At 50.4% G+C, this 15660-nt stretch overlaps 2 protein-coding genes across 3 annotated transcripts; both read left to right on the plus strand.

Annotated features, from left to right (window-relative positions):
- The first annotated feature begins 690 nt into the window (after nucleotides 1-690).
- Nucleotides 691-6799, plus strand: CEL (carboxyl ester lipase). The gene is made up of 11 exons (XM_010305011.2): nucleotides 691-884; nucleotides 1400-1550; nucleotides 1992-2114; nucleotides 2460-2657; nucleotides 2758-2888; nucleotides 3324-3431; nucleotides 3653-3770; nucleotides 4415-4601; nucleotides 5131-5334; nucleotides 5823-6020; nucleotides 6529-6799. The coding sequence occupies exons 1-11, from the start codon at nucleotides 744-746 to the stop codon at nucleotides 6737-6739; spliced, it is 1770 nt and encodes a 589-aa protein (XP_010303313.2). The 5' UTR covers nucleotides 691-743; the 3' UTR covers nucleotides 6740-6799.
- A 672-nt stretch (nucleotides 6800-7471) lies between these two features.
- LOC104636929 (general transcription factor 3C polypeptide 5-like) lies at nucleotides 7472-15075 on the plus strand. Of its 2 annotated transcripts, none has more exons than XR_012838496.1 (11): nucleotides 7472-7636; nucleotides 8097-8319; nucleotides 8555-8753; nucleotides 9796-9991; nucleotides 10356-10460; nucleotides 10989-11103; nucleotides 11789-11869; nucleotides 12444-12541; nucleotides 12921-13302; nucleotides 13604-13746; nucleotides 14406-15075. XR_012838496.1 is itself a non-coding variant. In XM_075772543.1 (11 exons), the coding sequence occupies exons 1-11, from the start codon at nucleotides 7487-7489 to the stop codon at nucleotides 14549-14551; spliced, it is 1539 nt and encodes a 512-aa protein (XP_075628658.1). In that variant the 5' UTR covers nucleotides 7472-7486; the 3' UTR covers nucleotides 14552-15075. The 2 variants fall into 2 exon arrangements, 1 of the variants encoding a protein (XP_075628658.1); XM_075772543.1 differs by having other exon boundaries at nucleotides 13220-13302.
- Nucleotides 15076-15660: the final 585 nt, after the last annotated feature.

Genomic DNA, 15660 nt, shown 5'->3' on the forward strand with positions numbered 1-15660 from the left:
GAAGTGGGCTGTGGCTGGGTTGGTGGCCACGTGGAAAATAGAAGAGGTGGCTGAGGAGGTGCTGGGGGAAGCACTCCGGTGCTACTGGAGTCCCTACGGCAGGTGCTGCCCTTCTGCTTGTCCAAGGGAATGAAACCACTGTGCCATGCCTTCAGCATCCAGCCTCGCTGGTGGTCTTGGAAATAAAGCCAGCAGGAAAACAGGCTTCCTGGCAGTGAATAATTCCCTTCTGTGGGGTGTAGTGTACGTTGTCCTCACTAGCAGATGCACTTAACTCGGTTTTGACTTCCCTGGTAGTTAGCAAGGACCAAAGGAAGCAGGCAGCAGGGCAGAGCTGGGGGTCCGCAGAGCTGGGCCGCTCTGGCCATTTGTCTGCCATTGCTGGCTGGAGTGTTACCACCCTGTCACAGCAATTAAAGGTCTGCTGGCCTTTTCGGAGTCGTGTGCATTCCCCAGTGTTACGAGTGCAAGGGTTCTCCAATATGCTGTAATGCATGGCTTAATATCATTTTAGCCTCCTGCGCTTGTGTGAGGCTTCTCAAGGCTTCAATATTTTTTATGTTGTCTGAAGTTTTGTTAGACTGAGATATTTCCTTTAGGTTTGACCTCCAGCCCACAAAAGCAACATCTGCAGGTCTCTCACACAGTGACGCCAGTCTACCTCAGCCATGGTTTGGCCTCAGCCTACTGAAGGACAAGTGTGTAGAGGCTCCCCTGGTTTACCTTAGAGCCAAGACCGGGCCATGGCATTGACACACAGCTGCCCTCGTAGCTATATATACGTAAGCCTCCATCTGGCTCCTCAGGGTGCACTCGCCATGGCTCGCTGGGAGATCCTGTGCTTTGCCTTGTGCTCCTACCTCGGGGTAGCACAGGCTGCAACCGTAAGTACAAAGGCACTTCTTACGGCTTTGCGAGACACTTTGCCCGTCCCTGTCTGAATGAGCAAACTCCTGCTACATCTGGTCTGGTCCCAATGAAAGAGGGCCTGCAGACCATGATAGCCAAGGCAGGGTGTTTTCCTGCCCTAAACTTGGCAAAGGCTCTCAACAACAATTTTCCAAAAGTTCCTGCACAGTTTTGTGTCGGGTCAGGCCTGGTTTACATCTTGAGGCTGAAGGTCCTCACCTTCTGCCACTTATCTTTGGGAGTGCAGGGGAATTGCTGCTGCCCGTCTGCTCCAAAGGGCATCCTGCAGGACATCTGCACGGGCACACCTCCAGTGGCAGCTACCTGTGGGCTTTCCACAAGGGTCCCAAGGGACGGCTGGGAAGGCAAGCTGCGAGTGGGTCCATCTGGGAGACTGGCCGGGGCAAGGTGTGGGTGCTGGCAACGTGGGAAGCCAGAGGCATGAAGGACTGTGCAATGGATTTTCTCTTCTCATTGGTACCACATGTAGCTGGGTGTGGTGTACACCGAGGGAGGTTTTGTGGAAGGCGAGAATAAAAAACTGGGACTCTTTGAGAACTACATTGACATCTTCAGAGGGATCCCCTTTGCTGCCCCTCCAAAGACTCTGGAAGACCCCCAACCTCATCCTGGCTGGGATGGTAAGATACAGCTTTTGAGTGCCTTTGTTCTGGGTTTTATTTTCGCTTCTCTCTCTTTAGTCCATTATTGACAAGCCAAGGATGTTGTTGCCTGCTTTCATCTAATAAGCAGCGCCAAGAAAAGGCTCTTAGTCTCATGGTGGGTATGAAAGTCTGTGTCTAAGTGTTCCCAAGCAACTCAAGTAACCACATGAAGCAACAAATCTGAAGCATGGCACCTGCATCTCCCCTCCCCATACCTTGGCTGTCCACAGCTAGTTCCCGTGGGAAAGGGTCCCACTTTGTCAATCCCTCAGGCCAGTCACAGTGGCTGGGGTGGCTTTGCTGCCTCTGCACTGGATTCAAGGAGGAGAGGATGGACGGATGGACAGACAGCTTGCAACCAAAGGATGGAGTTGATGCCTCTAACTAGGACCTGCTGTTTTCCCTCTCTCCTCTCAGGAACATTGCAGGCAAAAAAATTCAAAAATCGCTGCATACAGATGACGCTTACACAAACTGATGTCCGCGGCAGTGAGGACTGTCTCTATCTGAACATCTGGATCCCTCAAGGAAGGAGACAGGGTATGTGCTTGGCAGATACCTGGGGAGGAGATTCTCAGTTGCCTTTTGTGGACAAATTGGTCTGGAGCATCTCTCAGCAGCTATGTTCCCACAGTGGGCAACTGCAGGAGCACTGATTTTCAGAGGGAAAGGTGAGCTGTGTCAGCCAATGTCCCTCCACTGCAGCCTGTTGAGAGTTTCAGCCTCTCCTACACAGCAAGGACTTTCTTGGCCATAGGCTATTGCAAAGGATCACAGCTGTTCCTGCCCTGGTGGAGTGATGCTCAAAGAGTGGGTAAGGGGATGGATGGGCAGCACCTTCTAGCTATGTTGTGGCTGACGTTGCTTTTCTTCCTTATCTCCCAGTCTCTACCAACCTGCCAGTGATGATCTGGATCTACGGTGGCGCCTTCCTTGTAGGAGGGAGCCAGGGAGCCAATTTCCTCGATAACTACCTCTATGATGGTGAGGAGATTGCTGTGCGGGGCAATGTGATCGTGGTGACCGTCAACTATCGCCTGGGGCCCCTTGGCTTCCTCAGCACTGGAGATGAAAACTTGCCAGGTACCGTAGCTGCTCCCTCTTCAGGGGACCCTGTCACGGGTCTCCAGCTTATCAGCTTCGCTGTGCCCTTACTCAATGGTGGGTGCTCTCTGTTGCTCAGGGAACTATGGACTGAAGGACCAGCACATGGCTATTGCCTGGGTGAAGAGGAATATCAAGGCCTTTGGGGGTGACCCAGAAAACATCACCATCTTTGGGGAATCAGCTGGTGCTGTCAGTGTCTCCCTGCAGGTGTGTTGTCCTTGTCGGGTCCCACCAGAGCTGCTTCTCTTCTCTGTAAATGGGAAAGATGGTCCCCTTGGCACTCTGCTGCTTCCCTCCATGCACACCACCTGATTAACATCCTCTTCTGCCCCAGGGACAGCAATGCTCAGCCTCTTCACTTTGTAGCCGCTCCTCCTTCAGTTTAATCAGTCCCACCACTGCAGGCACGTGTCCTTGCTTTTGGGACCTCTGGTGAAAGAGCATTTACTTGCCATGTCCCGCTACTCTTCTCCCCTTCTCACCATATCACCTTTTAACTGCTGAGACTGTTGAATAGCACGAGAGCTGGCAGCTTCCTTGGGCCTGGTGCACAAGCTGTGAGGGGATCGGACGGGTCTGGCAGGTGATGGGCTCTTCAGGAGGTTGGACCTGAAACCTTCTTGTTTCTCTTTTGCACCACAGACGTTGTCCCCAAAGAACAAGGGCCTGTTCAAGAGAGCCATCAGCCAGAGCGGTGTGGGTCTCTGCAGCTGGGCCATCCAGAAGGACCCGCTCGCCTGGGCTGAAAAGGTAACGTGCAAATCTTTCCTGAGGGAATGGAAAAACTAAATAAGTGACTCCCTAGAGAAAAGCATAACTAGCAGGGGATTCGGCAGGAGCCATGCTGCCAGATAGAGTTTTGGAAACACACTGCTTTGAGATTAAAACCAAGCTCTGCCTCTGTGAAGCGGGTAGTGAAGCCTGGCTTCAGGGGGTGATGCTGGGTGGTTTCTCTCTCTCTCCTCCTGCAGCTTGGAGAAAAAGTGGGCTGCCCCATAGACAACACCACTGCCTTGGCCCACTGCCTGCGCGTCTCTGACCCCAAAGCCGTGACGCTGGCCTACCACCTGCATCTGACCAACCTGCCCTGTAAGTCCCCCAGCCTGTGCTGTGGTCCACCACCCACACAGGGCTCACCACACCTTTGAGGGGATGCTGGGGTGATTGCCAGGGGTGTTGAAGCAGTGCTTGTGTCCTTCTGAAAGGGGACAATAATGACAGATCTCGCAGTTGCCCTTCCACAGGCAGGTGCACATTGCGCTGAATGAATGCTGTTCATTGTGCAATGGCAGCGGTGGCAGAGGAATTAACCAAGGGCCATGCCGTGGCTCCAAAGCAGCTGTTTGGGCTTTCCATCTTGTGAAAGCAGCAAGAGCAGCTCCAGAACACAGCTTACAAACACAAAAATCATTGACCACAACCCTGCTATTTTCATTTGAGTCGCTGGGTGGAGTGCAGGACTCTCACACCAGATAGGGAACACGTCTGCTTTTGCTGCCTTTGAGAATTTCTTTCCCAAGAAGACTCTCCTCTGCTTGCTCTTCACCTACAGGCATGATGTTTACTGAACATGATCCTGTGGTCACCCTGCTCCTGGGTGACATCCTGCCCATGCTGAAGTCACCACCCAAGCTCTCATTCACCTCAGCCTTTTCTTTCTATAGTTCCTTGAGTCATGGGCTATGCCAGGCCACACTACTTTTCTCAGACTCTGGTTTTGTCTCCTGCTGCAGCTCCCCTGGTTCACACACTCGCCCTCACTCCTGTCATCGATGGAGACTTCCTCCCAGACATGCCAGAGAACCTCTTTGCCAACAGCGCTGACATTGACTACATTGCTGGGGTCAATAACATGGATGGACATATCTTTGCTGGCATTGATTTACCTGCTATCAACCGCCCGCTTGTCAAAATCACTGCGTAAGTGAAGGATGATCTTAAGACCCTTAACAGGAGAAACCTTACCTTTAAAGTAGCCCCCAAACTCTGAAAACTTAGACCTGAGTGGACAGGGCACTACTTCAAACAGGATGTCACTCCAAGCCAGGGTGCCTACGGCATACGCTACCAAGTCCAGAGCCTTCAAGGGAAAAAATCAGCTAGTGGGGAAGCCTCCCATAAACCTCTGAGGTGCTCCTGAATCAGCACCAGCAATAGGCCTGGCAGCCCTGATGCTCTCTGTCCAGAGCAGGTACATGCCATACATGCTAGGTGCCCACCCCATAAGAATCCTCTCCGGCCATGAAAGGAACTTGTGGATAATTTGGCCCCAAGGTTCTGCTGAGAAAGCTGGGAAGCACATGTCTTCTGTCTGGTTTTTACTCCACCAAACTGTTGCTAACCACAGGATTGGATGTGAACATCAATGTGGACTGGGATCCATTTCCATGAGCCTGGCCCCACTTGAAGTTGCTGGTCTCTAATTAGTTGATACTACTTGTTTTTTCAGGGACGAGATCTATAATTTGATCAAAGGACTTACTGTGGACAGGGGTGAGCGTGGAGCCAATGCAACATACACAGTCTACACACAAGCATGGGGAGACAACCCAGACCAGGAGGTCATGAAGAAGACAGTGGTGGACCTGATTACTGACTACATCTTCCTGGTTCCCACGCAGTGGGCACTGAATCTGCACCTGCAGAATGCCCGGTAAGCAGCTCAGCCCTGGCAGGAGCCCAAAGGCCATGTGGGGGCCAAAGTGCTGTGTTCCCAGCACGAGGGGCTGAGGAGTACGTTGAGACAGCTGAACTTGAAGGAGGCAGGAATACACACTTACATGTGGCTCGTACAAACACTATTTAACTACTGCTGCAAGGGAGTCATGCTAGGAATTTATTTTAAATTCCCATTAAACCAAGTTTTTGGTTCCTAAAAACTTCAGACTTCATCCTAGCAATGTTTGATGCCATGAGACATGGCAGTTGGATGACACAAGGGTTAGGGTGAGAATCAGAAATGGGAGATAAAAATACCAAATAGAAGGATGTTTTCTCCTGAAAGTACCTCTTAGATGCAAGCAAGCATCTTCCAAGGCTGCATCTCTGGCTCTGCCGGTATTTGGAGAATGGTTGTGAAACTGAACCCTCTTCTCTGCCCCATACCTGCAGCTGCTTAGCAAGTCAATTTTATTTCCCCAGGAGTGCCAAGACATACAGCTACTTGTTCTCCCAACCATCCCGAATGCCCATCTACCCACGCTGGGTAGGGGCAGACCATGCTGATGACCTGCAGTACGTGTTTGGGAAACCTTTCGCCACCCCCCTGGGCTACCTGCCCAAGCACAGAACTGTCTCAAGCGCCATGATTGCTTACTGGACCAATTTTGCCAGGACAGGGTGAGTGATTCTGGTTCCACATTTGGAGCTTGCTGCAGCTCTTCAACCTGCTGGTTTTGCCTATTGATTTCTCAGGATTAGTTCCCAAAAGCAGGGTGTCCTCTGTCTGTACTTCTGTTGTGAGCCTGGCTCTATGTCTGCCAGTGGTGGAGTTTGCTCTGGTTCTCTTCACCCAGGGAACACCTGGGGACAGCAGAAGCATTTTCAGACCTCGTGAACTCTGCTTAAACTTAATTATTAGGTTTGTTTCCAAATCCTGCTGTTCAGACGGGAGTTAAGCTCCTGTCTGCAGGTAGGGCTGATGCTAGCGGGGACCAAGGGAGGGGACTGCAGGTCGGCAAGTCGATCCTAGCAGGCAGAATTGCTGTCACTTGTCCCCATGTCAAACTCTTTGCACTGACTTAAAGCCTGACTTGAGCAGATGAGATCCCTGCCAAACGCCCCAAACCTTCGTGCATCCACAAGCTGTCCTGGTAAAACTGAACTCCTATTTCTCATTTTTCCCCAGCGACCCCAACAAAGGGAATTCAGAGGTGCCTGTTAACTGGCCGCCCTACTCCAACGAGGGCACTTACTACCTGGAAATCAACAACAAGATAAACAAAGACTCTGTGAAGCAGAATCTGAAAACCCGGTATGTGAACTTCTGGAACTCGGTCTATCGGAATCTGCCGCAGGTTGCCAACATCTCCCTGACTGAGGAACTGCTGTGGAGCTAAAATAAACCCACCTTTTAAAGCTAGGCTCGATTCATTAAAAACTTGCTTGTAACTCAGCAATTTCAGCTTCTCCGTGTCTTTGCCATGACAGGATTTTTCTCCCCAACGCTAAGGTCAGGCAGCAAGCGATGTGCAGTCCCTGGGCAAAGCGTGTTCCCCTGGCCGGTAACCCAGCACGGTCCCGGTGAAGCTGCTGCGGGACGGCGCGGCGGCTCGGCCTGCTCTGCCGGCCATTGGCTCCGGGTTTGTTCTCCCTGCCCCACCGCCGGCAGGACGGGCCCATCCTGACCCGTGCTCTGGCTCTCCTCGCATTACCATTGACATCCACTAATAACACTAACAGCTAATAACAAACAGCTCTTTGATAAGTACAGTCGTCACATATGCACGCAAACCAGTTGGTGAACTGTTGCCATATGTGCACAACATTCAGCTCAGAGGGGAAAATAAACCTGGGGTGGGGACAGAGGTTACTCCGCGCTGGTTTATGGGCACAAGTCCCTGCTTGGCAGAGGCCAGGCTGGACTGGGGGGGGGGCTCCAGCTCCGAGCCGGGGCTGGAAGGGGAGCACGGCCATCCACGGGCCTCCCCCCCCGCGCCCGGCCGTGCCCCACGCCGCCGGCCTAGGAACCGTCCTGCGGCGGAACCTTTGTGCCGCGGCCCGCGGGGCGGCGGAGGGGCGGCTGCCGGGAGGGACCGGGGCGTGGAGGGGGGACGGCTGCCGGGAGGGACCGGGGCGGGGGAGCGATGGCAGCGGGGAGGCGATGGGGAGAGCGGGGCTCGGCCGTGCTGGAGCTGCCCCGCACGCCGCGGTTGGTGTGTGTGGAGTACCCGGGACTGGTGCGGGACGTCGGGGCGATGCTGCGGACGCTGGGAGGAGAGCAGGGGGTGTCCCGGGTGAGTGGGGCCCCGGGAGCTGGGGCCGGGGGCGGTTTTCCAGGCAGAGCGGTTGTGGAGCAGGGAGCCCAGCCCTGGGGAGGGGGCTGGAGGCAGGAGAGGGGCCGGGGCTAGGGAGCGCCCCCCTCGCTGTGGGACCCCTCTGTCCGGGCCGCTCGGGCCCAGCAGGTCCCCACGCAGGCTCCACGCGTGGTTTCGGGGTGACACTGCTCACCTGGGCCGCTGCTGCCCAGGAGAGAGGAGACGGCAGGTGTCAGGCAGGATCGGAGCGGCTGAGCATCCCCGTGATGTGCTGCTGGCATTGGTGATGCAGGGATCCACGTCCCTGAGGTGCTGTGCGGGGAAACGGGGGGGGAACCCCACAGCTAGCGGGTGTGGAGCCTGGGGCCACATGGAGTCCAGGGGAGACGGGCTGCGCGGGTGCAACGCTAACGGAGACTGTGCCTGCCCTTGCTGACAGATCTATGCGGACCCTGCCAAAAGGCTGGAGCTGTATTTCCGCCCCAAGGACCCCTACTGCCATCCTGTGTGTGCCAATCGCTTCCCCACCTCCACCATGCTGCTCAAGGTGAAGAGGAGGACCAAGAAGAAAAAGCAGATGGACAGTGAAGAACAAATCCAGTCAGAAGTCCAGTTTGAAATGGAAATACTTGGGACTGTCACCACTGTTTACAAATTTCAAGGTAATACTTGGATTTGTGTCCACGTGACTTAAAGACGAGCATGTCTGATGGGAAAGGCAAGTGTTTTCCTCTTAAGAATTTAGGACTGGAAGGACAATCAAGTCTCCTGTTGTTACAGCCTCCTTGCTGTATAAACCTTTGCATAAACTTATCAGACTGCTGCTCCTGAAAGTTGACTGTTGTGACAAATACTGATATATTCACAATAAACTTCACAGTGTTTTCTTTCTCATAGGAATGTCAGATTTCCAGTACCTGGCAATGCACTCTGGTCCTGACGGCAAACAAACCTCCATGTATGACAAAGTCTTAATGCTCAAACCAGAGAAGGAAGAATTTTTCAATAGAGAATTACCGCTCTACATCCCGCCACCAATTTTCTCACGTCTGGACACTCCTGTTGACTATTTTTATCGGCCAGATATACAACACCGGTTAGTGTCTTTTCTTATAATGTAGTAAATAGCTGTGTTGGTTCTTGAACAGAGAGGTAGTGAAACATTTCACTGGTTTGATATATATTTTTAATGGTCAAGTCCTGAAGTTAAGATTTCCTTTTTCATCACTTAAAGATGACACCAATCCACTGTAACTTCAGTGTTAGTATTGGATCTCTGCCCTTGAGGCATCAGAGCAGCAATAAATACATCATTCAAGTATTTTACCTGTTTAAGCTGCTGCCCTGTTCTGTTTTATCCCTCCTGGTTTGGTACCTTGTCTGCTGGAGGACTTGCCGGGTGCAGGGACCTGGTGAAGATGACTGCCTCCCCCAGCACGCTACACGCAGTGTGGGATGCAGAGCGCCTGGCGTCCTGCCTGCTTCCAGGGGACTGGAGCCGACGGGAGATTGTGCAGGAGTCGTGGCCATACGTGCCTGTGACCGCACTCACCGGACCTGTTCGCTCCTGGCCCCGGGCTGCTTTTGCCAGAAGAACAATCTGTGAGATCTCCCACAGGAAACATCTTTCATTTTCTCACTGCAGTCCTTCATCAGCATTTTTTTTAAAAAGGAAGATCTTCTTCTTGACTGAATTAATAACTACATTTCCATCTTGCCTTGTCCCTGTACCCTACTGAGTTGCAGTAATTACAGTGGAGGAAATGCAGAGGGTGAAGCCTTTTGTGCTGCAAATACATTTCATACAGATTAGTAGCCAACTGCCTGAGGGTTTTCTGTCAGATAGTGCAGGGGAACTCTGTCATTGGGCAACTGGATGTAGTTTTGCAGTTTGGTTTTTATTTTAATTTAAATTTTCTTTTCTTGCTGGTGTCACTAGAGTCTTTTATGGTACCAGTATGTGATTACAAAATCCTTTGCGGGGGGCGGGGCAAAGATAAACCAACGCATTGCTTACACGGCTCAGTCCCTTCTCTTCCAAAATCTGGAGCACAAACCTCCATTTCCACATGTTCCCATGAAGGCCCCAAGTCTGTGGCAGAGGCAGAAAGCAAACCCAATCCTTTCCCTCCTCTTAGGGAGGGATACAACAATCCCCAGGTGTCTGGTGAGAACCTGATTGGCCTCAGCAGGGCCCGTCGCCCGCACAACGCTATCTTTGTGAACTTTGATGACGAAGAAATCCCAACGAAACCACTGGATGCTGCCGTGCAGACCTGGAAGAAAGTGTGCACCAATCCTGTGGATAAAAAGGTGGAGGAAGAGCTGAGGAAGGTACGTGCCTTATTCCTGAGCTGAGCACTGTACTGCAGCGTGCTGTATAGGAAAAAACCTGCACACAGCCAGTTTCTTTAACTTCCCCCCAAATTCTCGGTGATTGTAACTGACTGATACAGCCAGTACTAGCAGACGCCACTGACACTGCTGTGTTTGGTTCACCTGTGCAAGTCAAGATTTGAATCTGGTTTTGCAGCCACTCACGTTAAGTTCCTTATTGTGCTGCTAGCCCTTACGTTGCCATTCTGATAGCTCATACTAAAGGTCCCTGTGCAGAAGAAAATCCATTTGGAAAACTGAGCTGCCATTAGTAACCCACTTTCTTCCTACTGTTTCCTTGGTTGTTTCTGTATTGTTTTAGCTCTTTGAAGTCCGTCCTGTCTGGTCTCGGAATGCAGTAAAAGCCAATATCAGTGTCCACCCGGACAAGCTGAAACTTCTGTTGCCGTATTTGGCTTATTACATGGTAAGTCTGTACATCTTGGGCCTGTCTGAGGCTGCCAGGAGGCAGAGTAAGTAAGACCTGGGTGTTCCAGGTCCTTTATAATTTCTGAGGTCACAAAGTACCTGAGCTTAATGTAAAGAGGAAGAGGGGAGGAAAGCCTTGCTCTTGAGCAGAAGTTAAAGCCATGGAGGATTCAGTAACTGTTCGCTCCATTGGTTCTATCGGCTTTGCAAGTCAGACACTCAAACTGCCTGTCCATCTGGCACTGGCAGCAGAATTTTTCCAAACAAACAAACACTTCATTGTGACCTTGCAAGTTAGTTTGTAAAAGCACGCAAATATTTGTGCTTTGATGCATGGATTGCCCAAGTTTCAGTATATAAACACTGGCGTGGCAAGTAAGGAAAGGGCTGGTAAAAGAAAGAGTCTTTGGGTAATGAGGGGAAATACTAGAATTTTCTAAGAACCTCTGCAATACTATAATAAAGAAACTTCGCAATGCTGTACTGGGTTTTTTTGTAACCATCTTCCCCGTGTGTGTTTGTGCAGTTAACAGGTCCTTGGAGAAGCTTATGGGTTAGGTTTGGGTATGACCCCAGAAAACACCCTGAAGCAAAGTTTTACCAAGTACTGGACTTCAGAATTCGCTGTGGAATGAAATATGGTAAAAGGGCCCAACCCACAGAGACGCTCTCTCTGCTTTCTGGTTAATCCTGGTAGTACTTTTCTCTTTACTTGTTTTTCAAACTCTTTTGCCATATTTCCGCTCTGATGAAGATGACACCTTTTGAGTTCATTGCTTACAGTAGTTCTGTAAAACCCTTCAATACTTTCTTTCATAGTATGCAATATCTCTTTCCTGATTCGGCACCTTCCAAGCCCAATGAATTGGCTGACTTTCCTCCTCCATGTGAGCAAAGCCCAAACAGAGGTCAAGAGACCGTCTTCCCTCTTGTTCAGGGGAGGCACTGAGCAGCAGAAGCGTTGTTTACATAGTAGCTTTTCCTCAAGGACCTCAACATCTGGTGCAGGACGCTGGGTCTCAGGCTTTGCGACAGAGGATTCCCTTGCTCTGGTTTTGCAGAGGGCAAGGGGAAGGAAAGGACTTTCTGACATCATCTAAGAGGTCCAGGGCAGAGCTGGCATCCAGTCATTACCATCAGATCGCATCTCCCCCTCTTTCCAAGCCGAAGGGTTTTGCTGAGCTGATACTTCTCCTCTCCCCGCCTTGCTAATGTCACCATAGCCCAAGGAGCCTTTCACTGTCCAGCACTTCTGTTACTGAGCTAGGGCTATTCTGCAGGGTGCTCGCCCTCAGTTCATTACTGGTTTGCTGTGTTCACCTCCAGGTTACACCCCTAACGACATGCCTGTGAAAGCAAAACGCAGCACCTATAACTACAGTCTGCCCATCACTGTCAAGAAGCCAGGTATGCTGTGCCAGCAGAAGGGCTGTCTGGCTCTTCTGTTTCTTTGGTTTACCCCATCCTAGTTACAGGTGGTGAAGGGTCCTCCCATGAGCTGAGCCCAGATTGGAGCTTTATTTCTGGTTATAATATGGTGCTGCTATTAAGGCAGTAGAAGAGTCTCCTGCTTGGAAGTGGTGTGAGATGTGGATGTATGTCTGCTGAGCCATGGTGTCTGTTAGGAGACACAACAGAGTTCTGCAGGCAACCGTGTGGGAAGTCTGCATTCACTGCTGTTCAGTGACAGTGCTGCACAGAGTAAGGGGAGAGTTGAGTAAGGGGAGAGTTGTTCTCTTTTCTTTCTCAAGGGAGAGTAGAAGAGGTTAAAATTATGAACAAGTGCGCTGCAGGAAGAACTGCCAAACTCACCACCTTTCCTGTGACTGTCCAATAACGTTTCTGAAGAATGAGAAACACGTGCAAAGTTGCTGGGTTGGTCTGGTTTTTGCTGACTAGCGAAGTTGAATCAACACGGACAGTACAATGTCACAGTGTGAAAGCTGTCCCTAATTAGGACTCTCTCTTTTTTGTCTTTCAGTAAGTCATACGGTCAGCGTACATGATCTGAAACAGGGGCTTGGTACGTCCGGAGCATCCAGTGCAAAAAAGCCTGCCTCCAGCAGATATAAACTGAAGGTAAGCATTACTCTCTTTTACCAGAGTCTTGAAATAGCTTTGTGAAGAAGGGGTGTTTCCTGGTTTGTCAGTCATTAAGGGGACAGTCATGAGTGAGCTGATGTCCTCTGGTTTACCTGGGAAGCTGCTAGTTGTATACGTCACGATGGAACTTCACCTGTCGTACTTTGAACGTGTTTCTTACATCCTGCAAGATGGGGTTGGTACTCTCAGGACTAGTCTTAGACGAGATGAGCATTTTGTTTCAATTGATGAAATTGGAACTTTAGGGGCAGTGAAGTGCAAGATACCACCATGTGTTTATCAGGTTGTCCTGCAAAATCCAGCAGGGCAAAATAAATATTTAAACAGGAGTCTTTTATTCTTCCCTTTTTGCTAGGATGAAACGTACGATCCACTGTTACCCAGTAACAAGCTGCAGACAGAGCTGCAGTTTGAAGAGATGACGTGTGTTCTCTGCACGATTGTGCTGTTGTGACTATAGCTGCAGTGAAATTTCGCTGTGTTCCTCATTCAGCTTTATCTTTTGCCGTATGCAGACCTGTGCCTCGGTACTGATTTGTGTTAGAAGTACCTTGTTCTTGACTCAGCCCAGCAGAAGTACTTTTCAGTTATGCCAGCATTGTCTTGTTACACCATAAAATGCGCATTAATCCTTTCCTTCTTTCCTTCCTTTAGGAATCCATCTACATTTTCCAAGAAGGAGCTTTACCCCCTTATCGGCAGATGTTCTACCAGCTCTGTGACTTGAATGTGGAAAGGTATTGCACACTGGCAGCTGAGTCTTCTGTTAGAGCTAGATTGCAAAGCCTATTGTTTATATCCAGTCCATTCCCCTTTCTCTCCTTAACCAGAAATTTAAGAGGTGTTTAGCTTCTGAATAAAAACAGAACTGACTTTTCACACATGAGCTTCCTTTTCCATATGACAATTACATGAATAACCAAGTAACGTTATTCCAACTCAATGAAGTAAAATGGAAGTAAGCTGTAGTCTCTCTCATTTGAAGCCTACATCTGAATGTACAAGGCTAACGTTTCCTTCCCTTTTGCTGCTTTTCAGCCTACAGAAAATTATCCGTCGGAATGATGGCACAGAGTCAGAATGCACAGAGCGGGATGGGTGGTGCCTTCCAAAGACTAGTGATGATCTGCGAGATACCATGTCTCTGATGATAAAGCAGATAATCAGATCCACAAGACCTGGTAAGGATGCTTCTGAGCATCAAAGGGTATTACTGACTTCCTGATGGCGTCGAGATGTTGTGGGCTGAGTAAGGATGCTGCAGTCAGCACTGGGGCAGTAACATTCCTGTATTTGCCTCCTCCATTGTGCTGCATCTGGTGTTCTTTGTGTTCTGCCTCATTACAGTGTGTGAGTTGAGGCTGTTGTCCTGCAGCGTGAACGTGGGTTGGGATTATGAACGGCTGGGAGTAAAGATTTTCTCTCTCCTCTTCCCCGTATCACGGCCTTCAGATGTTAAAAGTTTTTACCCAGTGAAAATCAAGATACTGTCATTACTGATGTATCTGTTGATGGCTTTTTACTTTTTTATTGATGGCATTATTTGAACACGAAGCAAGGAAATTATTTTTGCGTGATGCTGAGCCAAAGCAGTATCCCAGTGAATTAGGTCAGAATCAGCTAGGAGAAGAGGCACAGCACTGCAGATCCACTGCTGTTCTGCTAGCATTCCTGGAGTATGAAAAGAGAGATTCGGGGTGATCAAACTATGTGAAGATGTGCAACATTGGCTCTGCCCCTTTGGCTTCTGCCTTCCTCTCACTTATGAGCTCTACTGCAAATGCCCCCAAGTTTCAGTGAGAGGCATCACCGTGTCTTTCTTTCTTTGTTCCCAATTAAGCTCTCTTCTCAAGTACAACGAGCAGTGACGATGGCAAGGAGCAGCTGACATACGAGTCTGCAGAGGATGAGGAGGAGGAAGAGGACTTTAAGCCTTCGGATGGGAGTGAAAATGAAATGGAAACAGAAATTCTGGACTATGTGTGAACTCACTGAGCAGTCTGGCTGCTGTTGGACCGAACCGTCTCTGCTCTTGTTCCTTGAGTGCCGAGGGGTCAGCAACCATGCCCAGGATGTGGGAAAGCAGAACTTGCACTAAGATGCTAACGACCCGTTTGCACCGACTGCGGTAGCTGCTGATGGCCGTCATTCCTGATGTCAGGGAGCCATTGCCTCCATTTTCATAACTGCTGGCTAAGAAGCCCTCAAGCACCCTCAGCAACCTCCTAAGAGAGAGCCCAGCATCCAAACCAGCTGGCACTACACCTGAAACGAGGAGAAGGTGCATTCCCAGCGCTCCAGGTGTGGGAAGTGGGCTGTGGCTGGGTTGGTGGCCACATGGAAAATAGAAGAGGTGGCTGAGGAGGTGCTGGGGGAAGCACTCCGGTGCTACTGGAGTCCCTACGGCAGGTGCTGCCCTTCTGCTTGTCCAAGGGGAATGAAACCACTGTGCCATGCCTTCAGCATCCAGCCTCGCTGGTGGTCTTGGAAATAAAGCCAGCAGGAAAACAGGCTTCCTGGCAGTGAATAATTCCCTTCTGTGGGGTGTAGTGTACGTTGTCCTCACTAGCAGATGCACTTCTCAACTCGGTTTAGACTTCCCCGGTAGTTAGCAAGGACCAAAGGAAGCAGGCAGCGGGGCAGAGCTGGGGGTCCGCAGAGCTGGGCCGCTCTGGCCATTCGTCTGCCATTGCTGGCTGGAGTGTTACCACCCTGTCACAGCAATTAAAGGTCTGCTGGCCTTTTCGGAGTCGTGTGCATTCCCCAGTGTTACGAGTGCAAGGGTTCTCCAATATGCTGTAATGCATGGCTTAATATCATTTTAGCCTCCTGCGCTTGTGTGAGGCTTCTCAAGGCTTCAATATTTTTTTATGTTGTCTGGAGTTTTGTTAGACTGAGATATTTCCTTTAGGTTTGACCTCCAGCCCACAAAAGCAGCATATACAGGGCTGTCCTACAGTGACACATAGCTGTGCTCCTACAGACATACATATACATATATGTATACACGGAAGCTGCATTTAAGGACTGACTCCTCGGGGTGCACTCACCATGGCTCACTGGGAAATCCTTTGCTTTGCCTTGTGCTCCTACCT

This window comes from Balearica regulorum, chromosome 20, assembly GCF_011004875.1.
Source record: "Balearica regulorum gibbericeps isolate bBalReg1 chromosome 20, bBalReg1.pri, whole genome shotgun sequence".
Taxonomy (NCBI): Eukaryota; Metazoa; Chordata; class Aves; order Gruiformes; family Gruidae; genus Balearica; species Balearica regulorum.

Bases quoted from the DNA above. Each gene is read 5' to 3' on its own strand.
- LOC104636929 (XM_075772543.1), top strand. From the start codon at position 7,487: ATGGCAGCGGGGAGGCGATGGGGAGAGCGGGGCTCGGCCGTGCTGGAG. The intron at 8,320-8,554 runs GTAATACTTGGA...TCTTTCTCATAG, and splicing joins CACTGTTTACAAATTTCAAG to GAATGTCAGATTTCCAGTAC. The intron at 10,461-10,988 runs GTAAGTCTGTAC...GTGTTTGTGCAG, and splicing joins CGTATTTGGCTTATTACATG to TTAACAGGTCCTTGGAGAAG.
- CEL (XM_010305011.2), top strand. From the start codon at position 744: ATGGCATTGACACACAGCTGCCCTCGTAGCTATATATACGTAAGCCTC. The intron at 2,658-2,757 runs GTACCGTAGCTG...TCTGTTGCTCAG, and splicing joins TGGAGATGAAAACTTGCCAG to GGAACTATGGACTGAAGGAC. The intron at 2,889-3,323 runs GTGTGTTGTCCT...TTTGCACCACAG, and splicing joins CTGTCAGTGTCTCCCTGCAG to ACGTTGTCCCCAAAGAACAA.